Below are 27,982 nucleotides of genomic sequence, written 5' to 3'. Positions count from 1 at the left end.
TGTACGAAGAAACACTGAACTAATAGTGGCTGAAAGGTAAGTGGTCATTTAGTTCTGTTCAGTTAGCTAAGTGCTGATTGATGGATTAAAGTATCCTCGCCCTGTTGCCGATCTGGATTCCAAGTAAGAAAGACTGGTCTGTTGTTTTCTAGGTGTTGGGGTCATGGGTCTGGGCAATGTTTCAGCCTTGATGTCAAATGGGAGCAGGGCTGAGTAACATGCATTAGCTTTATCAATAAGTCAGGCAGTATTTTGTAAGAAGTGTTCCTTAATTTTATCACATTTTCTACTCTACTTTGTAGCTTAGCCAAGGGCTTGTTCAATTCTGTGATTTATTTTATAGCTGTGAAACTAAAACTCACCATTTTATTACATTAGCAGACCTCCCATGGTGTTGCTCATGCTAAGTCAAAGGATGCACTATTGAAAGCACGGGAGCATTATACCATGTTACACGATATAATGTCCTGCTGTGTATATAGGGGCTCTGTGCAAACCTGTTCCATTCCCTTAAGGCCACAAAGTTTTATTGCTGTAAACCCTAAGGTTAATTGACAACTAATTGCTGATGGGTGTATCCTGAAGCCAATTGGAGGACATTTCTTGTATGATAGCAAAATACTGCGGATGCTGGAAATCCGAAATAACAACAGAAAATGCTGGAACCACTCAGCAGGTCAGGCAGCATCCATGGAGAGAGAAACAGAGTTAACGTTTCAGGTCGATGACCCTTCGTCAGAACTGGAAAAAAGCAGGAAATGGAAAGCGAGTTTAGGGGCTGGGAAAAGGGGGAGGGGATGAAATAACAAAAGGGAAGGTCAGCGATAGGATAGAAAGTAGGAGACATTGAGAGATATTCAAGGCAAGAGGAGGTGGTAATGAGACAGGTTAAGGAACAAAGGATGGCTCTAGATGAGATGTGAATTGCGCTGGCAGAATGAAGGACAGCTGCCAAGTGGGAGGGGAAAAAAAATGGGCCAAAAAAAAAGAAGAAAATATATGTATGTGATAGGGGCCGAGGCTATGATCTGAAATTGTTGAACTCTATGTTGAGTCCAGAGGGCTGTAGAGTGCCTAATCAAAAGATGAGGTGCTGTTCCTCGAGCTTACACTGAGCTTCCGTGGAACAGTGCAAGAGGCCGAGGACGGTGAGGTCTGAGTAGGAATGGAGCAGTGACAGGCCACGGAGAGCTCAGGGTCCCCCTTACGGACTGAACGGAGGTGTTCCGCAAAGTGGTCACCCAATCTGCATTTGGTCCCCCCAATGTAGAGGAGACCACATCGTGAGCAGCGAATACAGTATACTAAATTGCAAGAAGTACAAGTAAATCGCTGTTCCACCTGGAAGGAGTGTTTGGGGCTCTGGACAGTGGGAAGGGGGGAGGTAAAAGGGCAGGTGTTGCATCTCCTGCACTTGCACGGGAAGGTGCCGGGCGAAGGGGAAGGGGTGCTGGGGATGGTAGAGGAGTGGACTAGGGAGCGGTCCCTACAGAATGCTGAAAGGGGAGGGGAGGGGTAGATGCGTTTGGTGGTGGGATCACACTGGAGGTGGCGGAAATGGCGGAGGATGATCCGTTGAATGTTAGACATTTCTTGTTGCAGGATAGGCTTTTCTGGAACCAGCAGGAAATGACTGGCTTTCTTTAATGCTCCGTTTCCTATTGTTCTAAGCAGTTTGCAGTTCACCCTACTAATTTTCACCTTGTGATTGCTATACCTGTTGTTTTCCTAAGTCTTTTTTTTTTGCATTCAACACTATTTAAAGGGTGTCTTATCTTTCAGTTCTAATGAAGGGTCTATACCCAAAATGTTAAACTGGATTTTTTTCTACATATGTTGATAGACCTGCTGTGTATTTCCAGCATTTTCTCTCTCTTTATTTCAGATTTCCAGCATTTGCATTTTTATTTTCATTTTATTTGTAGCCTGCCTGGCAACTTGTCCAGTTTGCAACATACACATGTGGGCAGACAAACATAAACTATGCTTGCTAATTAGGCAAATAAATGTATTATTTGAGTCTACTGTTATTTATCTATATAGGTCCATTGAGCACATGGTAAAGTCACCAGAGTTGATCTGTACTGCACTTTGAAATATGTTGCACTGTGACACAGTCCAGGAGCCACAGTCCAGGAGCCATAGTCCTTGCTGTAATAACAATCTCACAGTTAGATCAGATCTGACATTCTCAAATGCTGCTTAACACTATTGTTTAGGTTACTGATGGTTGTTGCTTTCATTATACAAGCTGTGGAACAAAGGCCAGACATTAGTTTATTTCCAAATATGTAGTACTAAATTTATTGCGAAGAAATGTTTGTATTATTTATGGTTATACAGGAAGGTTAGTCAGTATGAAAATGACTCTGCCTGTGTAAATCACTCTAGGTAGCACAATCAGACGAATAAATAGTTCATGGAAAAGATTATTTGTAATGAAAGGCTTACCAATCTATTTATTTAGTTAAAAAGTACTTATAAATATCTTCAAGGAAATATATGATCCCATTAATTTTTTTAAGAAACAATGTGTGTGATTGTTAATGCTGGAACCAGTGTTAGCCATAAAGACGTTATCATTCACGTGTTGGATCCAGCTAAAGACTGCCAGACAATGCTGTTCAACAGCTCTAAGTTACTGTTGGGAACAGATCCATGTATGGAAGCAAAAGCACAAAACTACAGATAAGCTCAGACAGAGCTATGCAAACCATGTTTAGAGACACTTAAAGGACAAGAATCTTCCCTGGTGTCTTTCTGTTAAATTTAGAGAAGCTATCACATGCCGTCTTTTTCCATAAAGCTCCAAACAGCTGCAGGGACTCTCGCAAGGTAAGCTTTACAAATGTATGTTTTAACTCTCATTTTCAAATCGTATGCTATTTATTCTGTTAGCCCGCAGTCGAGTCAAGTCAATCAGTTGCAGGATGCTGCGTAGCTTCAACAGGACTGATTACAACAGAACTGCTACTTACCAAGTTATTCAGAAATATAGTTATAGTGAACATGGTATAAAATAGTACTGCCATCTTTAAAATGTATTGAATAGTGTGTATAGCTATTAGTAAAGATTCGTGTAATATTGATTTTTGCATTGGTGTAGTTGCACAGACGAGGTCATTACCAAAAGTGAGATTAAATACAGGAAAATTGTAGAAACAATGATCGAAATAGAGCTGCATTTACTGTGGGACAGAGAAATAGGTGTTACATATTGAACATATTAACTTTTCCACAGTATGGTTTACTTCCACATTTTCTAAATATCATTTTCATCACTGAAGTTAATATCCTTCTTAATCTATTCCTCCAATGCAGTACTGAGGGAGTGCTGCATTGTCTGACGAGACGTTAAACTGTCTGTCCCAGTCAGTTGGGCAGATATCGCAGATCCCATATTCAAAGAAAGCAGGGAATTCTCCCATTTGTTCTGGCCAACACACATCTTTCAGCCAACAGCACCATAAACACACGAGCTAGTCATTTGTCTCTGCTGTTGGTGGGATCTTGTAATGAGCAAAATGGCTGTCCCGTCAGTCTGCAAATTACAGTCACTGAACTTCGTAGAATCATAGAATGGTTACAGCATGGAAGGCGGCCATTCGGCCCGTCAAGATCATTCATTCTGCAAGAAATGCTTTGAGGTGTTTCTGAGAAATGTGATAAGGTGCTATATAAATGCAAGTCTTTATTTTTGTCCCCGAAGGCATTGACTGAGGTACTGCTCAACCAACGCTAGACTTCTGGTACCTCGCGCAAGTGGTCATGATTCATCTGTAAGCCTAGATATTGATTGTCAGCAGATGATTCAAATTAGAGTAATATTGAATTTGCCTTGGAGAAATTGCCCAGATGAGGTAATTACCAAAAGTGAGACTAAACATAGGGGAGGTGATTAGATAGTTCAGGCTAAATTACACCCAAGTCCAATTCTGCCTTGACTCAAAGTGCACTTACGCACACTTCCAGCAGGAAAAGCTGCATATTGATCAAGGGGAATATCAACCTTGAACAATCTTCCCTTCACTAACACAGAAGTGCCGAGAGAAATTGTATCACTCCAGGTAATACTGTTGATGACAATTTTATTGCTCAATCGATTGATATTTCACAATTGTGAAAATCAACAAAATGAAATTAAGTTCTGGAACAATGTATAATGGCCATCCCGTTGTGAGACCACACATTTTTGTGATAATGGATCTTAAAGGATAACTATTTCCATTCAAGTATCACAATTAATATGCCTTGGGCTGTATTGTTGTACAATAGGTCAGTACAATAGGTCACTTAAAAAAAACCTATTACTGTACACAATGTGTTCACAACCATAAGAATTTAAAAATATAGCTGCCTGAAGATAAATGGATTATTTAAAACGAGTGAAAAAGCAAAATCACAACAAAATCATCGAAAAGCTAAGGGTTTGGGATGAGGCGCTGGGAGGTTACAGTAACAGAACCCTGACATTGTTATATACAGAATAATGAATTATGCAATAATCGAACCTCAATTACAGTAACTTGAGTTCCTAGAAAGTCATGTAAACTGCTTAATGAAACTTCAATCAAACCGGTATGATGATTATGATAGAGTTTGAAGTCCTCAAACCTTTAAACTGAATGTAACAATTCAATCATCTAAAATAATGTCTGAGTTTCGGCTGGATTCTATACCAGTCAAATAAAATACATACACTCTGTGCAAGCAAGCCGAATAGCGTGTATGTTTTAAACAGCTAAAGTTCCAAAAGGTTTTTATTTTCTAATATACACATTATACACCTTTAAATTGTTACACATTTTACAATCCACAGCCATGTTCGTATTGATATAATGTACAGTCTATCTATCCATGAGTTCAAGTTGTAGTAATTCACAGGTCTGCCAGGGGGCATCGCATAAAGCCATTTTCCTCCATGTAATCGCCGTGTAGCTGCATCAATCCCATGGCAGAATTTTACATTTCATCAGGTGTTTATTGTGTTGCAGCTATTTGATGCTTTCGAGAAATGAAATTCATGCCCACTACACAAGCAGCTGTAAACAGGACGAGGACTACTGCCTTGATTTGAGCTGACATTAAGTAATCCTGCGATTAGTGATTTAGTGGGAATTTAGGACGAATTGATTAGCCGCGAAGTCCAGTTTGTATGTCACCTTTTTACCATACTGACTGTACAGAAAGTTCAGAAGTACTGTATTCCCAAAAGAAGCACCCGACGACATTTCAAGAAAACGTTACTTTACAAGGCAATTTAAATCGGCTTCGGGTACATTTGGGTAGGTTGGTGTGTTTATTGCTTTCACTAGAATACAAAGCCCTTCAAAGGTTGACATACGAATCCATAAATGTATAGCAGAAATTAATGCACAAATTAATGCACAGTCAAGCCACCAAAGAGAACACTTCTTAAGGCTGACAATTTCCATGCACAATGAGACATTTCCATAACATATAGTGGGAATGATCTTTGGAAGTATTTTTACTTCGAAAGAACTTGCATTTATATAGCGCCTTTCACTGCCTCAGGATGACTCAAAGGATTTTACAGTCAATAAAATAATTTTGAAGTGTAGTCACTGTTGTATTACAGGAAACCCAGTGGTCAATATGCTTATAGCAAGCTCTCACAAACAGCAATTATATAAATGTTAGGTATTGGTTAAGGGATAAGGTCAGGGCACCAGGAGAGCTCCTCTGCTCTTGGAATCGTGCCTTGGGGTAATTTATGTCCACCTGAGATCAGACAGGGCCTTGGTCTCATTCAAAAGACAGCACCACCAAGAGTGCAGCACCCTCGCAGTACTGCAGCACCCTCTCAGTACTGCACTGGAGCGTCAGTCTAGATTATGTGCTCGAGTCTCTGGAGTGGGGTTTGAACCCACAACTTCCAGGCTCAGAGGGGAGAGTGCTACCACTGAGCCATAGCTGACACTTTGAACAAAAAACACTCTTCCCTACACTTTACTACCACTTGCATAGTTAAAGTCTAAGGAAGATTATTTTTGTATTTTAAAATAATAGACGTGAGAATTTTGTTTTGACATTTGAGTGCAGTTTACTGGAGTCAGACGCCTTTGGGTGGGCCTTTAGTCTTGCCCGAAGACGCTTTCTCCCCTCCCCAGTTTTCCAGGGGTCTAATTGGAATACTCCTTGTATAATTTAACGTTCACAGGCTAGATTGTACAGTACTTCTTGGTGATGTAATGAGAGCAGTCTAGAAGGGAGGGAGACCTGACGTAATGGCCTATATGCAGGTAAGGATATTCAAATAATAGTTTTCAGACCAAAAAGGTCAAAGAAAATACTCGCGAGCCTATTATTTTCTTCATATAAAAGAGTTGAGTACTTCAAACCCTCCTCTCTTCTAGCCTTACTTTCAATTAAGAGTTTTAATGTTGGCAACGTTGAGAGAAATGGTGCAAACACCTTCCCTCTAATGTTACAACAGTGCCATGCACACCAGTCACTGTACAACCCCGGTCTGTGGACTTTAAATTATACAAGATGCGTGTCTGTAATCAGTTCAGAAAAAATTGCAGTCTGTATTATTGCAAGTTAAAATTTCATTGCAACTTGGGGTTACACAACATTTAATCTACCCTACATATTTCCTAAATATACCTGCTTGGTGCCGAGAAACAAGACACTTCTGGTTTTCAGCCTTTTTACCTGGTATTTTTTTTAAAATATTCATTCCTAAGATGTGGGCATTGCTGGCAAGGCCAGCATTTATTGCCCATCCCTAATTGCCCTTGAGAAGGTGGTGGTGAGCTGCCTTCTTGAACTGCTGCAGTCCTTGTGTGAAGGTGCCCCCACAGTGCTGTTAGGGAGGGAGTTCCAGGATTCTGACCCAACAACGATGAAGGAATGGCAATATCTTTCCAAGTCAGGATGGTGTGTAACTTGGAGGGGAACTTGCAGGTAATGGTGTTCACATGCGTCTGCTGCCTTCTAGGTGGTAGAGGTCGCGGGTTTGGGTGGTGCTGCCGAAGAAGCCTTGGCGAGTTGTTGCAGTGCATCTTGTAGATGGTACACAATGCAGCCATGGTGTGCTGCTGGTGGAGGGAGTGAATGTTTAAGGTGGTGGATGGGGTGCCAATTAAGCGGGCTGCTTTGTTCTGGATGGTGTTGAGCATCTTGAGTGTTGTAGATGCTGCAAAGGCTTTGGGGAGTCAGGAGGTGAGACACTTGCCGCAGAATACCCAGCCTCTGACCAGCTCTTGTGGCCACAGTATTTATCTGGTTGGTCCAGTTAAGTTTCTGGTCAATGGTGACCCCCCAGAATGTTGATGGTGGGGGATTTGGTGATTGTAATGCCATTGAATGTCAAGAGGCAGTGATTAAACTCTTGCTTATTGGAGATAGTCATTGCCTGGCACTTGTGTGGCGCAAATGTTACTTGCCACTCATCAGCCCAAGCCTGAATGTCGTCCAGGTCTTGTTGCATTCGGGCATGGACTGCTTCATTATCTGAGGAGTTGCAAATGGAACTGAATACTGCAATCATCAGCGACCATCCCCATTTCAGACCTTATGTTGGAGGGAAGGTCATTTACGAAGCAGCTGAAGATGGTCGGGCCTAGGACACTGGCCTGAGGAACTCCTGCAGCGATGTCCTTGAGTTGAGATGATTGACCACCAACAACTACAACCATCTTCCTTTGTGCTAGGTATGACTCCAGCCAGTGGAGAGTTTTCTCCGATTCCCATTGATTTCAATTTTACTAGAGCTCCTTGATACCACACTCTGTCAAATGTTGCCTTGATTTCAAGGGAGGTCACTCTCACCTCACCTCTGGAATTCAGCTCTTTTGTCCATTAGTTGAACACGTTTTAAAGGTGTGGTCACTGAAAAATGGAAAAGTAACATCTCTCTCAATGTGGCCAAAATTGGATGATGATTCAGCCCAAGTGGGATTGAATGAGAAAGCTTCAGTCAGTCCATAGCTGTGCGCCAGACCAACAAGAAACTCAGGGCTACAACACTGAATAAACTTCAAGAGCAACCAGGCAGAAACAAAAAAATAAATAAGTATGAAAACTTATTGTTGCAACTCAAAAATGCTTCAAAGAGCATGGTTTAAAGAGAGGTTACACTGGTTTAAAGAGAGATTACACTGTCCCTAACTACAGTAAATAAAATATTCTTAGACATCTGTAGCTCCTCGGATGACAAGAATACCGGAAGTGCCTTCCAAAATATTACTGTTACATCATCATTTGATTAAATTTTAAAGAGATTGCTTAAAATGCAGCCACTTGACTTGCTTCTCACTATTGTCTACTGACTCAATAGAAAGGCATATCATCTTAACCAATGTGATATCAGATAGAAATAGAACAGACAACTGCTTTTATTGCAATGGAAACTAGTATTTGTATTCTGAGGTACATTACCCATGAACCATTAAGTGTTGGTTAGTGACTTAGAACAAATTAACTACAACTACCAAGTAGTAGGTGCTATCTTTGATTACTGCGTGATTTTAAGACATTAAAACATATTCAATAGCTCTTTAAAGTTTCAGCATACATGACAGTTTTGGTAATATTGACCACTGCGCAGACCTTGCAGAAACAAGGTCCTGTCTTCATACTGAGGACATCCTCCATTGTATTGTGTGGTACTATCACCATGCTAAATGGGATAGATTCAGAACAGATCTAGCAGCTCAAAACTGGGCATCCATAAGGTGCTGTGGGCCATCAGCAGGAGTAGAATTGTATTCCACCACAATCTGTAACTTCATGGCCCAGCGTATCTGTCACTCTACCATTACTATAAAGCCAGGGGAGCAAACTTGGTTCAATGAAGTGTAGAAGAGCATGCCAGGAGCAGCACCAGGCGTATCTAATAATGCGGTGCCAACCTGGTGAAGCTACAACATAGGATTGCATACATGCTAAACAGCATGCTCTAGACATAAGTGATCCCACAACCAACGGATCAGATCAAAGCTCTGCAGTCCTGGTGGTGGACAATTCAACAACTAACTAGAGGAGGTTCCATGAACATCCCCATCCTCAATGATGGCGGAGCCCAGCATGTGACTGCAAAAGACAAAGCTGAAGCATTCACAACCATCTTCAGCCGCGAGTGCCGAGTGGATTGTCCATCTCGGCCTCCTCCTGAGGTCACCACCATCACAGAGGACAGTCATAGTCATAATGGCTCAGAAGGAGGCCATTCAGCCCATCAAATCTGTGCCAGCTCTCTGCAGAACAATTGAGTCAGTCCCATTGCCCTGCTCTATCCCTGTAGCCCTGCAAGTTTATTTCCCTCAAGTGCCTATCCAGTCTCCCCTTGAAAATATTGAACGTGTCCGCTTCCATCGGCAGCGAGTTCCAGGTCCTCACCACTCGCTGCGTAAAAAAGTTTTTCCTCACATCCCGACTGTATCTCTTGCCCAAAACCACCTTCGATTCACTCCACGTGATATCAAGAAACGGCTGAGCACACTAGATACAGCAAAGGCTATGGGCTCTGACATCCTGGCTGTTATGCTGAAGACTTGTGCTCCAGAACTAGCTATGCCTCTAGCCAAGCTGTTCCACTACAGCTACACTACCATCTGCGCGACAAAATGGAAAATTGCCCAGATATGTCCAGTCCACAAAAAGCAGGACAAATCCAATCCAGTCCATTGCTGCCCCATAGATAAGACAGATTTTTGCAAGATAAGGGAGTGAAGGGTTATGGGGAGTGGGCAGGGAAGTGGCTTTGAGCCCAAGATCAGCCATGATCTTATTGAATGGCGGAGCAGGCTCGAGGGGCCAAGTGACCTATTCCTGCTCCTATTTCTTATGTTCTTAGGATTGATCATCAGCAAGGTGATGGAAAGTGTCAGCGACAGTGCTATCAAGCGACACTTACTGACTAATAGCCTGCTCACCAATGTTCAGTTTGGGTCCGCGGGACCACTCGGCTCCAGGTCTCATTACAGCATTGGTCTAGACACGTACAAAAGAGCTGAATTCCAGAGGCGAGGTGAGTGACTGCTCTTGATATCAAGGCAGTATTTGACTGAGTGTGGCATCAAGGAGCCCTAGTAAATTGAAGTCAATGGGAACCAAGGGGAAAACTTTCCACTGGCTGGAGTTATACCTAGCACAAAGGAAGATGGTTATGGTTGTTGGAGGCCAATCATCTGAGCCCCAGGACATCACTGCAGGAGTTCCTCAGGGCAGTGTCCTAGGCCCAACCACCTTCAGTTGCTTCATCAATGACCCGCCCCCCCCACACCTGTCATAAGGTCAGAAGTGGGGATGTTTGCTGATGATTGCACAGTGTTCAGTTCCATTTGCAACTCTTCAGAAAATGAAGCAGTCCGTGCCAGCATGCAGCAAGGCCTGGAAGACATTCAGGCTTTGGCTGATAAGTGGCAAGTAACATACGCACCACACAAGTGCCAGGCAATGACTATCTCGCACAAGAGAAGCTACTGCCCCTTGACATTCAATGGCAATACTATTGCTGAATTCCCCCACCATCAACAATCTGAAGGTCACCATTGACCAGAAACTTAACTGGACCAGCCACATAAACAAGAGGCTGGGTATTCTGCACCTCCTGACTCTCCCAACTACATTTACAAGGCACAAGTAAGGAGTGTGATGGAATACTCTCCACTTGCCTGGATGAGTGCAGCGCCAACAACACTCAAGAAGCTCGACACCATCCAGGACAACACCTGCTTAATTGGCACCCCATCCACCACCTTAAACATTCATTTCCTCCACCACCGGCACACCGTGGTTGCAGTGTGTACCATCGACAAGATGCACTGCAGCAACTCGCCAAGGCTTCTTTGTTAGCACCTCCCAAACCTGCAACCTCTACTGTCTACGATGAGGGCAGCAGGCGCATGGAAACACCATCACCTCCCTCCAAGTCATACACCATCCTTACTTGGAAATAAACCGCCATTCCTTCATTGTTGCTGGGTGAAACTCCTGGAACTCCCTCCTAACAGCAGTGTGGGAGTGCTGCAGCAGTTCAAGAGGGCAGCTCACCACCTTCTCGAGGGCAATTAGAGATTGCCAATAAATGGTGGCCTTGCCAGTGACGCCCACATTGCATTGGCCACATGTTACTTTTCCATTTTTCAGTGACTACTTTAAAAAAAAACTGCATCCTAAAAACTAGTTGTCATACTTGCTGCTCATGTGAACAGATCTGCAGTGCAGTTATATAGGAAATTGAAATACAAATGAAAATTGTTTGATTTATATAGCAGCTAGTCTTCAAACCAATCCCTCGTGATATACTGCACATGACATCAGAAGCCCCATAGGTCAGAGAGGAAGTAATGGAGAGGGTTGATGAAGGTAGTGCAGTTGATGTTGTGTATTTGGACTTTAAAAGGTGTTTGATTAAGTACAACATACTAGACTTGCTAGCAAAGTTGAAGCCCATGAGATTAAAGGGACAGTGGCAGCATGGATACTAAATTGGCTAAGGCACAGAAAGTAGAGAGTAGTGGTGAATGGTTGTTTTTCAGACTGGAGGGAAGTATATAGTGATGTCCCCCAGTGTCTGCATTAGGGCAACTGCTCTTTTTGATATACATTAATGACCTGGACTTGGGTATACAGGGCATAATTTAAAAGTTTGCAGATGACACAAAGCTCGTAAATATAGTAAACAGTAAGGAGGATAGTAGCAGACTTCAGGAGGACATAGACTAGTGAAATGGGCAGACAAATGGATGAAATTAAACGCAGAGAAGTGTGAAGTGATACATTTTGGTAGGAAGAATGAGAGGCAGTATAAACGAAATGGTATAATTTTGAAGGGGGTGCAGGAACAGAGACCTGGGGGTTTAAGCACACAAATCTTTGAAGGTGGCAGGGCAAGTTGAGAAGGCTGTTTAAAAAAAAATAATCATATAGGATCCTTGGCTTTATAAACCTGAGGAACAGGACAAAAGCAAGGAAATTGTGCTAAACCTTTATAGATCACTAGTTAGGCTGTAGCTGGATTATTGTGTTCAATTCTGGGCACCACACTTTAGGAAGGATGTCAAGGCCTTAGATGCAGAGGAGATTCATAAGAATGGCACCTGGGATGTGGGAGACTAGAGAAGCTGAGGTTGTTCTCCTTAGAGCAGAAAAGGTTAAGGGGAGATTTCATAGAGGTGTTCAAAATCATGTTTCCAGTGGCAGAAAGGTAGGTAACCAGAGGACACAGAATTAAGGTAATTGGCAAAAGAAGCAGAAGGGAGATGAGAAGTTATTTTACACAGCGAGTTGTTGTGATCTGGAATGCATTGTCTGAAAGGGTGGTGGACGCAAATTAAATAATAACTTTCAAATGGGAATTGGATAAATACTTGAACAATTTGCAAAGCTGTGGGAAGGGACTAATTGGAATGATTTTCAAGACCTGGCACAGGTACAATAGGCCGAATGGCCTCCTTCTGTGCTGTATCATTTGATACCAGAGCTGTCATCTTGCTCCACTCCATGAATGACTTGCATTTTTATAGCGCCTTTCACCACCTCAGGACGGCCCAAAGTGCTTTACAGCCAATTAAGTACTTTTGAAGTAAAAGTAAAAACAGAAAATGCTGGAAATACTCAGCAAGTCAGGCAGCATCTGTGGAGAGAGAAACAGAGTTAACGCTTCAGTTTGATGTGTCATCAGAACAACTTTGTTTTTATTTCAGATTTCCAGAATCTGCTGTATTTTTATTAAGTACTTTTGAAGTGTAGTCAATTGTTGTAATTTGGGAAACACGGCAGCCAATTTGTGCACAGCAAGGTCCCACAAACAACAATGTGACAATGACCAGATAATCTGTTTTAGTGATGTTGTTTGAGCTACAAATAGAGGCCAGGGCACCAGGGAGAATGCCCCTGCTCATCTTCAAAATAGTGTCATGGATCTTTTACATCCCCCTGACAGGGTATCCGATTTGTATTGCACTGGAGTGTCGGCCCAGGTTATGTGCTCAAGTCTCTGGAGTGGGACATGAACCCACAACCATCTGAGTCACAGGGGAGGCTACCACTGAGCTGTGGCTAACACCTAACTGTAGTTGTGCAGTTTAGTATGCATGCATATATAAAAAATAAGATATTGGATACATATAGTGGGACAATGGTTCTCACTTAGCAATGACAAACCTACCAACCGTTGTGATTTTCCCAAAATGCGTATTTGAATTGTGCATAGCTTAACTACTCATATATAATATATTATAATCTCAATAAAGCAAAGCTATTTTCGAACATTCTGGGTTTTGACTTTGCCCGAATGGTTCTGATAAATGAAAAAGCTTGGAGTTTGAAGTTTGCTTTTTATCAGAAAGAGCAATTTGCTGGTCCCGAACTGTTATTCCCCAGGTACCAAACGTCAAGAGCAGGAAACCACTGACTGCATACAATCAGTGAAAGTTCCTATAGTACAGAAATCAGCTCTCCCTTGATGTACTACAGTGCTCCTTTCATCAAATGGGCCAGCCTTTTTATTGTATTCCTTCAATTTGTAAAAACACAAGAACACTAAGGTTTATGGTATTAATGAAGTAGTGTTCCTTGCAGTATTTGGAAATGTGCTTCAAGGGCAAACAAAACGAGATGCCTCTGTGGTTTAGTATGACAGCTACTGCAAGTACGGTTTAGATATTGGCCCGTGCAGAGACATTAAAGTAATACAGACCACGAGACAATAATAGCAACAAGTTATTGATTGGTACTGAATTTGTTGTAACTGTGCATTACTGGATTCATGAGTCCCAGTAATAAAGTCCTTCAACAAATGTGTACAAGGTTACAAAACAGTAGGAAGCATGTCTATTGCACCTGATATTTCAGACTTATCCTAAGTATATTTCATTATGTATACCTACTATCCATATGTGCATAATGAACACAAACTACAAGCCAAGATGCAACAGCAGAAATGATTTTTTTAGCCTGATTTTTTTTTCCAATCCATACATCACAACTGTGGAGACGCGAATTTGAGGCAAATTTCCAAATTAGTAAGATTTTATCCCCGCCTGTCAATGGAAGATTGCGCGTGGGAGACGGTTACTCTAGTGTTTTACAGCCTGTCGTATCTTACGAATACCAAAAAAGGCAATAAAAACAGCAGACCCAGAACATTACTCTAGGTGTCTCAAATCATTCGGTAGCTATCATAATTGTGTAGAAAAAGCACGATATGCCTATTCAATGCATTAATCGTGGGCTTGCCGGCTTTCTGAAGGACACGGAAGGTTCGGTTTTTTAAAAAGGTTTTACTGCTAAAGCATTTCCTTTTCTCGATTCCACGTCCCTAGCTCACTCGAGATCGTTCCTCTTTAAGACGGCCAGCAGAATGATCAATGAAGTAGGTGGGTCGCACGGAGATAAGAGTACTGGCAAGAAGCCCATGATGCACTGCAAGCCTGGGCTTTCTCACGATCAGAAATCGGAAAATAGTAATTGCCTTAGACATCCGTAGTGCTTGGGTTGCACAGTACTCAGACGCTCGGTGACCACTCTGGTTATATTACGCGGAAATGCTCTACGCATAATAATGAAAACATAATGCGGAGAAACTTTGACCATTCCACATCTGCTAGGCTTGATCTCGGCTTCGTACTTTCTTCAATAACCATCAACATTGTGTCGGGTATGACACCGTACAGTATACTCTATGGCTGTGAATAAGAGCGAATTCTAGCGGATATCATTATAGCTCGCTTCCCTAAACACTATCATGGTAAAAACGTTCCGCTCCTGATTTGCAAAAAAGGCGAAGGCAAGGGTTGACGGGCGTCAGATCCAGGAATCTCCACCGACTGAACGCTGTGGTATGTTCGATTTGGTTTGTATGATTTTTATGGAAAGTGGTTCTTTTGTTTTTCTTACAAATCGTTACGTTTCTAATCATGTAATTTGCACAGCAAATACAAAATCGACAGTCGTCTGTGGCTGGAGTTACACCACTTACTTTCTGGTAATTCTTTTAAAATAGAAAACGGATGCATGCATGGAAAACATTGCCACGCCGAAGTGTTTAAAATATAGTAACGCGGAAAGACACGGCTGTGCAGAGTGAAACAAAAGTGACATGGAAAATTAAATGAACTAATTGATTAGTGTAGAAAGGGAACCCCGGCACATTTATAGTTGTTGTTGTAACATTGAAACTGACACATAGGACTTTGGTCATATTTTAGCAATTGCCTGGTGACACTAATGTAGTGTGGACTAATGAATACGATGGGTTGAGTTTTATTCCTCGCTTGGTATGAGGTTTATGAGGTGTAGGGACTTGCATTATTAGGCAGGCTTGTTGGAAACATTCCGAAAAATGTAAGGGAAATTTTATATTCTGCTACATTGTAATGTAACACTCTGATACTGCGATAATAGCATCATCAGGTAAGCTTAACCTTACTGGCTGCCTATCTCTTACCATACCATGTTTTTAAAAAAATCAGAAACACCCCATTCACTTGGGATGACGAAAGGAAAGTCTTCTAGCATTGGCTCCTGCTGCATGAATAGCAGAAATTCACAATGATTTTTTTGTGTTTTTTTTAGACTGAGTCTGGAAACCTATCAATTATCAACATGAGGTGGTCCTGGAAAACGGCGCCCTGTTCCTATATAATGAATGTTGGGTTTACGCTAGTGATTCTCCTGACTTGCATTCAACAAGTAAAAACGACAGAAAAGGTGTCTAACGCCGATTCCAACACATCAACCAAGTCCTGCGTGGGCTCTTACAAATGCAATGAAGGCGTGATCTTGCCCATCTGGTACCCCCAAGACCCGGCAGTCGGCGACAAGGTGGCGCGGGCCATCGTCTACTTCGTGGCCATGATCTACATGTTCTTGGGCGTGTCCATCATCGCCGACCGCTTCATGTCTTCCATCGAGGTGATCACCTCGCAGGAGCGAGAGATCACGGTGAAGAAACCCAACGGCGAGACCACCACCACCACCGTGCGGCTGTGGAACGAGACGGTGTCCAACCTGACCCTCATGGCCCTGGGCTCGTCGGCGCCCGAGATCCTGCTGTCGGTGATCGAGGTGTGCGGCCACGGCTTCCATGCCGGCGAGCTGGGGCCCAGCACCATCGTGGGCAGCGCCGCCTTCAACACCTTCGTGATCATCGCCATCTGTGTCTACGTGGTGCCCGACGGCGAGATCCGCCGCATCAAGCACCTGCGGGTCTTCTTCGTCACCGCCGCCTGGAGCATCTTCGCCTACGCCTGGCTCTACCTGATCCTGGCCGTCATCTCGCCCGGCGTGGTGGAGCTGTGGGAGAGCCTGCTGACCTTCATCTTCTTCCCGATCTGCGTGGTCTTCGCCTGGGTGGCCGACCGCCGCCTGCTCTTCTACAAGTACATGTACAAGAAGTACCGCGCCGGCCGCCACCGCACCATGATCATCGAGACCGAGGCCGAGCGGCCCGGCTCCAAAGCCGACATCGAGATGGACGGCAAGATGCTCAACTCGCACGAAAGCGCGGCGGCAGCAGCAGAAGCCGCCGCCGCCAGCGAGCTGGCCACGGTGGTGACGGTGTGCACCGGCAAAGACCAGGAGGAAGAGTCGCGGCGGGAGATGGCGCGCATTCTGAAGGAGCTGAAGCAGAAGCACCCGGACAAGGAGACGGAGCAGCTGATCGAGCTGGCCAACTACCAGGTGCTGAGCCAGCAGACCAAGAGCCGGGCCTTCTACCGCATCCAAGCCACCCGCCTGATGATCGGGGCCGGCAACATCCTCAAGCGGCACGCCGCCGACCAGGCCCGCAAGGCGGTCTCCATGCAAGAGGTGCGGCCCGAGGTGGACGAGGGCCCAGTCAGCCGGATCTACTTCGAACCGGGCAGCTACCAGTGCCTGGAGAACTGCGGCTCGGTGGCGCTGACCGTGGTGCGGCGGGGCGGCGACCTGACCAACACCGTCACGGTGGACTTCCGCACCGAGGACGGCACGGCCAACGCCGGCTCCGACTACGAGTTCACCGAGGGCAGCCTGGTCTTCAAGCCGGGCGAGACGCAGAAGGAGATCCGGGTGGGGATCATCGACGATGACATCTTCGAGGAGGATGAGAACTTCTGCGTGCACCTCAGCAATCTGCGCCTGGGCGTGGCCGTCAGCGCCGGCCCCGGAGCCGCCGACTCCTCCGCGCCTGCGCCATCACCCAAGGTGGCCGTCAGAGGCGCGGGAGCCGCGGGCTGCGACGCCAATGACGCAGCCTCAGTCTCGAGCGCTCCGGCCCCAACCGCCGCCAATCACGTGGCCGCCAACAGCTCCGAGCTCGTCTGCCTATTTGCCCCCAGCACGGCCAACGTCACCATCTTCGACGACGACCACGCGGGCATCTTCACCTTAGAGGAGAAGCTGACGCACGTGAGCGAGAGCGTGGGCACGATGGAGGTGAAGGTCCTGAGGGCGTCGGGCGCGCGCGGCACGGTGATCGTGCCCTACCGGACCATCGAGGGCAGCGCGCGGGGCGGCGGCGAGGACTTCGAGGACACGTCCGGGGAGCTGGAGTTTGACAACGACGAGATTGTGTAAGTGGCACCCTGGGGGTGGGGGGAGGTGGTTTACCTTTTCCTTTCACCCTGTTTTCCTTTTCCTCCTCTGCTGTTTCTCCCCTCCTCTCCCTCCTCTTACATTTGGTGTTAGCGGTCCGTCAGTGATGCCATATTATATTGGGTTGAGGGACCAGGGGTTGTGCGGGTGAAGGTACCAGTGTATTTATGCTGATTGATTGATGATGCATAAAATGTAAACAATTAATTGTCTTTCTCTTCCCCCCCCCCTCTCAAAAAGGACACAAAATACATTTGTTGTACCCTCCTCCTCCCCCGTTCAAAGATTATTGGAAATTGTCAGCTGCTGGTGGTGGTTTCTTGTTAGACATTATTATGAATACCAGAAATAAAAGTTCAGAAACAAGGTGGCATAACCTTAAAATTAGAGCTAGGCTGTTGAGGGGTGATGTCAAGAAGCACTGGTTCACATTAAGCATAGTGCAAGTCTGGAACTCGCACCCTCTCCCCCACGCCCCCCCCCCCCAAAAAAAAATGCTGTTGAGGCTAGGGGGTCAGTTGAACATTTCAAAGCTGAAATTGATAGATTTTTGTTTGGCAAGGGTATTGCGAGTTACTGAAACAAGGCGGGTAAATGGGGTTAAGGTTCAGATTTTCCATGATCTAATTGAATGGCGGAACAGGCTCAAGGGGCTGAATGGCCTACTCCAGTTCCTATGTTGCAGACTGAAGGTTTTACAAAGAATACTAAAGTTATTGAAGTTTTACCGAGTCCCTGAATTGTGTTTTGTGCAGGGATTATGTTCTGCAGAGCTGACGTGATTGACACATTCACTCCATTTTACTAATGCAGCCTAAAATAGTTGGCCAACGCCTGAGCTGCATTTGTAAGCTTGGCCTGATAGTCGTCTGCGTTTCGGGGAGGGGGGAGCAGGAGCAGTAATGCTATAAAAATCGGGGTGTAGAACTTACTGTCCCATTCTTGATGCCCATCCACCTGACGGCATTTCCATCGTGGCTTGGACACAGGCAACAGCCTCATTAAAGTATGCAAAGCAGCGTCCTGTGGCATCAATAAGATCCTGATGCCATTTTATGTGGTGAATGCTCAGTGCTGGACCCAGTCAGTAATGGTCGGAATAGGCATTTCCAGCGGTATTTAAAGGGGCATCGCCGTGAAAATAGATCATTGGATTCTATTTGGAGAGTTGAAGTAGGTTTGCCGAGACTGTTGTGTTCTTATTTTGCTTTTTTTTGCCATTTCCTTCATTCTCTTCGCACAGAGATGCTTGGACTACTGGAAAATGGGAGTGGTATTGGCCAACTCTTACTGGTTGCAGGAAAGAGGAACAGGAGCAACAGGTGGGGCAGCTTCTGTGAGTAGTCCTTGGCCCTGCAAGGAGTCCAGGAAGGAGGATGGCTGCTGGCAAAAAGTCTTATCCTGCTCATGTGGTCTACAGGCCTAGACTGAGGTACCTGAAGCTTAGTGAGGTGCAGTGTAGGAGGGTAATGCATTTCTCATGATAGACCATTGCAAAATCTGCAGAACGCAACTCACCTATAGCCCACACCCACAGCTTGCACTGCATTTTCTGTTGCGGTGATGGTCATTGCAGCCGTGAATTTCTATGCATCATTTCAGGCTGCAACTGGAAGCACATGTAACATCAGCCAGGCTGCAGTGCATTCCTCCAGAAAGCAGGTCACAGATGTACTGTTTGGCTGGGCTAATGATTTCATCACATTCCCCATGGACCTCGGGAGCTGTAGGAAGTGGAACACGAGTAGGCCATTTGGACATTGAGCCTGTTCCACCATTCAGTAGATCATGGCTGATCTGTACCTCAACTCAGTTTATCCACCTTTGCTCCATGTGCCTTGATGCCCTTCTAATAAGAATCTGTTGATGTCAGTCTTGAAAACTTGAAATGACCAAGCATCCACAGCCCATTGTGGAAAAGAATTCCAGATTTCCACTACCCTTTGTGTGGAAAAAGCACTTCCTGATTTCACTCCTAAAATGGCCAGCTGAAAGGGATGTGGGGTTTGCAGCCATTGCAGGATTCCCACAAGTGTAGGGAGTCATCCACTGCACATATGGCCATCAGGACCCCTGCCATTGAGCCTGGCACGTTCATGAACCGCAGAGGATTTCACTGCCATGATGTCCAGTTGGTCTTTGACTACTGACAGTGGTTCATGCAGGTGAGCGCCCACTTTCCAGGCAGTTCTCTTGATGTCTTCATCCTACAGCTGTCTAGCATTTCCCGCAGTCTAGCATTTCCCCATCCCAGGCTGGCTGATAGGAGACAAGGGATATCCTCTGTAGACTTGGCTGATGACCCTGCTCTGAAACCCAAGGACGACAGCGGAGATCAGATATAACAGCAGTCACTGCTCAACCACAACAGTTATCAAGAGGCGCTGAAACAGCAAATCTGCTGCTTGGACTGGTCTGGGGTTTTCCTACAGTAGTGCCTTGGGATAGTGCCAAGATAATAGTGGTGTGCTGCCTTCTGCATATCTTTGCCCTACTATAGGAAAAGCTACTGTTGGCAACATGCAGAGGAGAAAGCTGATCCAGAAGATGCAGCAGTGGTGGGAGATCTGCAACATCAGCCTGCAGCCCAAGCTGTATGCCAGCAACTCAATGACCATCACTTTTCATCAGTTGTTCCTTTCCACCACACCTTCATTTCCTACCCACAGCATAATTTCTAACCTCTAATAAAGACTGCATCCCACTGATTATCATTCATATACATGCCACCTGCCTTTGTCGAGTTCACAACTACAATAGAAACACTGCAGATAACTCATTAAATTATAATGTCACAGTTTAATTAAGTTAACAAATGGCCAAGGAAGTAATAAGCATCCAGGTGTCAGCCCATAATGCCATTTCATGTTGCTTCTCTCCTAAGCTGTTACTACTATAAGGTGTTCCTCGATTGGCTTCAACATGGGAGGTGGGATGCTGCTGATGCTCAGATGAGGGCTCATGGTTGGCGACCCCACAGAGCTTTGGCCCAAGAGCCCGGTTGCAGGCTGCAACACCTCTACTGCTGGTGAGACATTCTGGCCCTGCTGGGTTCCTGGCAGGCATTGATTGAGGGAATGGCAGGGGAGCAGGTGTGGTGTCACCGTGAGAAAGGGCAACTTACATAGAAACAGAAGATAGGAGCAGGAGTAGGCCATCTGGCCCCTCGAGCCTGCTCCGCCATGCAATGAGATCATGGCTGATCATCCAAATTCAGTACCCTGTCCCTGCTTTCTCCCCATATCCCTTTAGCCTTAAGAAATATATCCAACTCCTTCTTGAATATATTTAATGAATTGGCCTCCACTGCCTTCTGTGGTAGAGAATTCCATAGGTTCACCACTCACTGGGTGAAGAAATTCTTTCTCATCCCTGTCCTAAATGGCTTACCCCTTATCCTTAGACTGTGACCCCTGGTTCTGGACTCCCCCTGCCATTGGGAACATCCTGCATCTAGTCTGTCTAGTCCTGTTAGAATTTTATAAGATTCAATGAGATCCCCTCTCATTCTTCCAAACTCCAGCGAGTATAAGCCCAATCGACTCAATCTCTCTTCATACGTCATTCCTGCCATCCCAGGTATCAGTCTGGTGAATCTTTGCTGCACTCCCTCCATGGCAAGAACATCCTTCCTCAGATAAGGCAACCAAAACTGCACACAATACTCAAGGTGTGGTCTCACCAAGGCCCTGTACAACTGCAGCAAGACATCCTTGTTCCTGTACTCGAACCCCCTCGCTACGAAGGCCAACATACCGTTTGCCGCCTTAACCGCCTGCTGCACCTACATGCTTACCTTGTGCCACTCCTATTGCTCCATTGTCACTCTCATGGAACTGCGGCTAAGCACTTTTGCCAATCTGCGGTTGAATAGACGAGGAGATCTGTGATGCAGTTGAATCCCCAATCGATATGTTCGCCCAGCTTTTTGAAGGCAGTAGAAATGGTGGAGCCCAGAGCCTGAATTGCATCAGTTTGAGCTACGATCAAAGTTGCTAGTGCTGGTGCCACAGATTCCTGTACAGAAAGCCCAGCTGCAGCGGCCACTGAGGTAACCACATGCTCTATGGTAGACTGCCGAGTGTTGATGCCTTGGGCCAGAATGCCACACAAGTTAGAAGTGGACCTTTCCATACTCTCTGACATTGCGCAGCAGTACTTAACAGTTAGTCCAATGCCTCGAGTTGGTGCACATGGAAGAGCTTTCTTTAAAAAGCTGGTCAGCACCTCTGTCTCTTCAGTAGACTTAGGACCTGAGCTTACCCTTCAGCACCGTCTCGCTGTCTCATTTCCACTGTCACCAGCTCCTGCTCACTATTGCCAAGTGATTCATCCTATGGCGACCCCTCTAATTCACTCTTCCACCCGGGATGCCAATTTCTGTGCCGGTGCTTGGAAAGGATGGAGCAAGTGACGGTGCATCATTATGAGGGTGATCTCTTGTGAAGCAGGGTCTGAGTCATGGGATGAATCTAAGACAAGTGGAATGGAATGAGGGTCAGGAACTAATGGGTAGGTGGTGAAGTAGCAAATGCAGTACCAGGTTTCCACACTTGTATGTGTTATTTCTTGAAGAAAGAAATATCGGAAGACACCATGCTGTGCTTGGCTCCCAGCCTTGCCATCCCTAATGGTTTGCTTGCTGCCTGGCCCAATTCTTTCCAAGGTTTCCTTTTCCACCTGACTGAGTGCTTGTATGGAAGCTGGTTCTCCCCCAGCCTGGTCCTCTGGGGGAGAAAAGTGTAGTGGTAACGTCTCATTTGAGAAAAAGAGATAGAAAGACATCATTCTCCCCTTTGTTGCCTGGGTGAGGTCATTGAGCTTTTTCTGGCACTGTATGTTCTGGTGTTGGCATTCTCAACCATCTCCTTCCAGGCCTTCTGCACCGTCTGCCGGGACATGCTTCTGTGGGGAAGAGGACCTGTCTTCAGACCCTCACCTACTCCACTAGAATCTCCACCGCTGCATCACTGAACCTGGCAGTCCCTGCGGGATACATCTATCACAGAAAGTTTCTAATGCACTGCAACATTTTTTTCTAATTTGAGGTCAAAGTAGGCGTCAAGCCTGCCTGAAAGCCTGCTCTCCAAAGCGGCGAGCTGCCAGTCAATGCTGCTGATGTGCAGGCAGCTCACTTAATAGATTTAAATGAGGCCTGACTATCTGAATGATTTGGGCCTCTCGCTACTGATATCAAGCAGACATCATGATCGTCCTGCTCACCGCCCACCCGATTTACAGTACACATGAAATCCAACCACTTTGTTTTAAAGTGGTGTATTTATAGATTCCCTTTCTAAAGTTTTGAAATTAGTTTGTATGTGTGTAATATACACATACAATCTAGCTGTAATTTACTTACTGGCAAATTTATTTAATATAAAGCCAATTTATTAACATTTACAGTGGAGCCAGCTGACATTCAGTACAGACAATAATAAAACGTTTTATATCGTGAACTTGTTTGAAGGCGAGATAAAAGTAAATGGAATTATTTAATTTCCATTTGACAGGCTGTTTAAAAAATATAGTTGCATTATTGAAACATTGTTTTGTGGAAGAATAAATAACACACACACTGCAGTAAACATAGAGTTGCCTATTATAAGCTTGCTCTTGTGGTAGTCCAGCCACACGCAAACACAACATGCAGTACTTGGCTGGCATGTGTAGGCATTACACCTATTGATTTGATTTATTTTAAACAACTATGTTTGTGTATTTTAGCTTTAGAATTAATAATTTTTCAGTTCAAAGACTTATGTGCTTTAGTTGTTTTTATTTAATAAAAATGGTGCACTTTTGGCAACACATGTTTAACTTGCCACATCACTGAGCTTTTGATTTGAGCAGGAGGTTGCTGGTCTATGCTGAGTAATTTCTCATCGGGGGTGGAGAAATAATTGGACAATGAGCCGCTGCTGTCATACATTTCCTAGTTGCTGCTTGACGATCAGCATTAGTGGAGACCTGGGAGTAGATCATTTGTGCACATCTTGGTTACACCAGAAGAATTTCAGAACTTCAGTATAAAAATAGCTACCTTCAACTGCAACTGGCACTGATGAGGTCATGTGAGGTCAAGTATGATGCCAAACTTCTTGATGCCTAAAGTAACATTGTCAGGATAGTTGCAGTCCTGTCCAGGTCCTGTTCAGTCATGGATCCAAAATAGAATCATAGAATGGTTGCAGCACAGAAGGAGGCCATTCAGCCCCTCGAGCCCGGGCCGGCTCTCTGCAAGAGCACTTCAGCTAGTCCCACTCCCCTGCCCTTTCTCCATAGCCCTCTAAATACATTGCTTTCCATTTGCTGTTAGTATTTTCTTAGAGAAATCAAGGATGCCAACGAGAACAAAGAGATGAGTTAAACCAGGAGTTACTGATTGGATGAGACTGAGCTTGAGTCTTAATTCTTGATGATTGTAAGAGAAGAAAAATTACGGACAGCATTGAGTTGTATAATTTTGAGGTCCTGGGGAAGAAAGAGTGAGGGGAAAAAATTGGGTCGCGCCCCGAAAAGGTTAGCGCTCCTGCGCCGTAAATTGAGTGGTAGCGCCCCAAGCAGGAGGCGGGGCGCTACTGGAAGCACTCCCCCTCCCTCTTGGGGCGCTACCATTCAATACCGCGGCGTTCTGTAACAGAGCCACATGCGGCGGCACCTAGCTCCGCGGTATTACAGGCCACCCTCCCCTGATTAAAGGGGAGGGGCCTAGTGCAGCGTGCATCAGGGCCCTGCTGGACCACTGGGGAGTGGGGTGCCAAGAAAAGAACCCAGCACTTGAGAGGAGTGCTGGGCTGAACGATTGCGGCCGGCACCCCATATGAGGTGGCAAAAGGGAGCAGGTGCTGGCAGGTGGCTTAAAAAAAAATTGCTGTCTGGCACCTGCCCTTCGCGCCGCTGCGGCCGCAAAAACGCCACCCTGACCCTGTCTGACATATCGTCCGACAGTAGGTCAGGAAGCGCGATCGAAGTTTGCAGCCGGGGCGCTGCGCACGGTGATGACGTCCTCACTGTGGGGCGCTACCGGTTACTGCTGCCGCTAACCACCTGCTGAATTTCGCAGGAGATGTTAGTGGCTCCGTGCCCGGGCGCTAGGTGCTTTGACCCCTGGGGCACTAACGGGAGGCACAAAGCAACCCAATTTTTCCCCCTTTAGAGTCTTAATTCCAGCATAGTGGGGATATAGGGAGGAGGAGGAGCGTATTGGATCGTGGACATGAAGGAATAATAAAGGGGAATTCAAAGGGGTACTTACCATAGTGTAGTATTGATCAAATAGAGAAAGGCAGGAAAAGCTACTCTGAAGAAGGAAGATTGGCAAAAATCTCATTCATGCAGTGCACTGGGGGCTTTGCTGAAGTCACACGGCCGATTGGGGAAATCCCTGAGGAAATGTCTGCCGATTGTCTAAGTGTTTGGAGAGAAAACTGAAAATGAGGAAAAAAATTTAGCACTGGTGAATATAACAAAATAAAATAACCACACAAAGGAGAAAAACAGATACTTAGACACTTAATCAGTGGTCATAGCAGCCATCAGTTGTTAAGTGTAGATCGGCACCCCGATTTTTGCGGCAAGTGCAGATCTCAAAATTGGATATACAAACTAGTGAACCTGAATTGCAGCATGCCACATCTCGTGGCAAAGAAAAACCTCAGCAGCTTGGAGGCTGTGCCGATCATCAGTGCAAACCCATATTCTATACCTACAAAAACATACAAAAAGAATGGCCTGGTCTCTGAGTCAGCTCTTTTTAAAGATGAGTATCAGTTTTTAATCGTCTGTTTTAAAGTTAATTTTTTTGCCCTATTTCATTGATTTAACTGCATTTTCTCTGGTGCATTAACTTTTGTTGCCATTTTCACCTGATTTGTTTTGCATTGCAAGACTTATTACCGACTCGGTTTCTTACAACATCAGTCCCTCCAGCTGCTCTTTTGCCTGCATCAACCAGAAAGGGCAGAATGGGAATTCCTTTGGGGTTCTAATGGTGCTCTTTGATTTGGAAGCATATGAGCAGTTCTTGACAGACATGAAGGGCAGATGTGACTGTCCTATGTTATATACGCACCCCTCCCTTATCCCAGACCCGTATTTACTGGCCCAGACAGTCCATCCTGGGATATCAGAGGAGACTGCCTGTGTGGCGTTTGCACATTCTCCCCGTGTTTGCGTGGGTTTCCTCCGGGTGCTCCGGTTTCCTCCCACAGTCCAAAGATGTGCGGGTTAGGTTGATTGGCTATGATAAAATTGACCCTTAGTGTTAGGGGGATTAAATAGGTGGGGTTACGGGGATAGGGTGGGATATGTGTTGGTGTAGGGGTTACGGGGATCGGGTGGGATATGTGTCGGTGCAGGCTCGATGGGCCGAAATGGCCTCTATCTGCACTGTGGGGTTTCTGTGATTCTGTGATTTCTGTGACTTGCTTTTGGCACCACAAAATAGGCTGTTACTTAACTGTACCATCTCCTGGAGGCTGACCTGCAGACAACATGCAGCCTATTTAATGGGTGTGAAAGTCACTACTGCAGTAAACTTTTTTGGCATCCAATCCTTCCAAACCACCACCAGTGACATATGCTGCATCAGTCAGTCCGCTGTCCTCAGATGCATCAAGTAAGTGTTGAGGCTTTGTTTGCATCTGGCAACACTTTTGCCTGTGGAAGGAAGCATCTGCTTAAGAAGACACAGAACTTTTCCTCAGTGGCATGGTTTCCAAGAGTGCAGAGCACCACAGATAAGGCATTCATGTACTGTACAGACAGTTGAGCCTGGCTGTCATCTGCTGACAGGCAAGGTGTACTACCGATGTTTATCAATGGATGTCAGACTCCTTGCATCCACCTTGTGCAGCAGCATGCCCACTCTGCCAGCCACTGAACTATTGCGGGGAGAGGCGTCATATTCAACACCACTCCATCAATTGTCCACAAATACTGTTTCTTGTCTCCATATTTGGGTTTCCTTTCACATCGCTAAACCTCCACTTCTTCCCCTCTCCCTGTAAAAGCTAATAAATATTTAATAGGAACCTTTATGAAGGCAGTTTCTCTGAGGTTTCCATCAAAGTTACGGTGGGAAATTGAGAAAACCCCTGCGTAAAATTTATTCCTGAATCTAATGCAATCTAGGAAACCAGTACTTGAAACTTAGGAGGTTTGTTACAAGAATTCAGATGTGTGGTACAAAAGGAATTGTCGCAGCATGGATAGAAAGTTGGTTGATGGACAAAAAACAAATGGTTACAGTTAATGGATGTTAATCCGATATGATTTGGACTGGTGGGCAGGGAGCATGATATCAAAATTAGCTGTTAACACAAGAATAAGTCTTTTTGCAAACAGCAAGAAGGACAGTAAAAGACTTCAGGAGGACATAGACTGGTTAGGGTAATGGACAGTTGGGTGGCAGATGCAGGTGGCGAAGTGTGGGGTAATGCATTTTGGGAAGGGAAAATGAGAAATGGCATATAAATTCAGTGGAAACACACTGAAGGGTTTGGATGAACAAAGAGACTTGGGGTTCCAAGTACATAATTCCTCATGAGTGGCATGCAGGTACATAAATACATACTGATGATTTCCTTACTTGGCTTCTGTGTTTTTCATCTTTACAGGTTGCTTGCAGATCAGACAAGAAAATTTGCAATTCAGTCTTTGGAAAAATACCAGTTCCTGCATCAAATTAATTTGTTGATCATACAATACCCTACTTAATATTGAAATTAATATGTTTATACAGCAACAGTCAGTACAAAAACACTTCTGCACAAGGCAAGGGACTCAGCAAACCTTTACGTGCTGTGAAAGTCTCATCAGGTCAGATCAATCCATTCACCCAAGCATACTTTGTTCAATGTTAGTTTTTCATTCATTCAAACCTCTGCTAACTGTCACATTTATTCTGCAAGACTGTACTTTCCCATCTAATATCCCACTTAAACAATTTTAACAAGAGCTACCTTATAGTGATGATGATGCAATCTGTCATTTACTTTGAGGTAGAATTTCCACAGGGGTTTTCCTAATCTTCTGCCATAACTTTGGCAGAAGATCAGCAGAAACGCTGGAGAAATGTAAGTGGCCATATTTGGAGACTTCCCCGCACTGACTATTGGTCAACCTGTGCGATGCATATCTTCCAACTAGACTACAATTCACTAGACTCACCATGCAGTGGGAGTTTTAAAGCATACACTGAGGAATTTGCTTCATTTTGTGGCTTGTTCTCTCCCAGTCCTAGTACCCAGTTTCCACAGCTCATAGTCCTCTTGCTCTCAAATCCTCGGTGGTTTTTCCATAGCTTACTGCTAATCTCTGAGCTTTTTGCATGGTACATTCCTTGCTGATTTCCCCATAGCTTGCTCCATCCCAATTTCTTCATCCTTTTTCAGTGGTTTGCTCCCCTTTTCTCTCCTTACCCCGCCCG

The 27,982-nt window shown here is 45.0% G+C and overlaps 1 protein-coding gene across 7 annotated transcripts in view; it reads left to right on the top strand.

Moving 5' to 3' along the window:
- Positions 1–2,729: 2,729 nt before the first annotated feature.
- Positions 2,730–27,982, top strand: part of LOC147112989 (sodium/calcium exchanger 1-like) — a 334,193-nt gene continuing 308,940 nt past the window's right edge. For 4 of the 7 annotated variants that reach the window (XM_085997853.1, XM_085997852.1, XM_085997851.1 and 1 more), the window contains exons 1-2: positions 2,730–2,835; positions 15,550–17,528. In XM_085997853.1, coding sequence (XP_085853979.1) covers positions 15,580–17,528 — 1,949 coding nt within the window. In that variant the 5' untranslated portion in view covers positions 2,730–2,835; positions 15,550–15,579. Of the gene's footprint in view, positions 2,851–14,426; positions 14,814–15,549; positions 17,529–27,982 lie in introns of those variants that run through there. The other 3 variants (XM_085997850.1, XM_085997849.1, XM_085997848.1) reach the window with 3 other exon arrangements.

Source organism: Somniosus microcephalus, chromosome 9, assembly GCF_052327205.1.
Source record: "Somniosus microcephalus isolate GS21.2 chromosome 9, FLI_Smic_1.0, whole genome shotgun sequence".
NCBI lineage: Eukaryota > Metazoa > Chordata > Chondrichthyes > Squaliformes > Somniosidae > Somniosus > Somniosus microcephalus.
The sequence above is the reverse complement of the archived record's forward strand: the minus strand, read 5'-3'. Positions and strand labels throughout refer to the sequence as shown.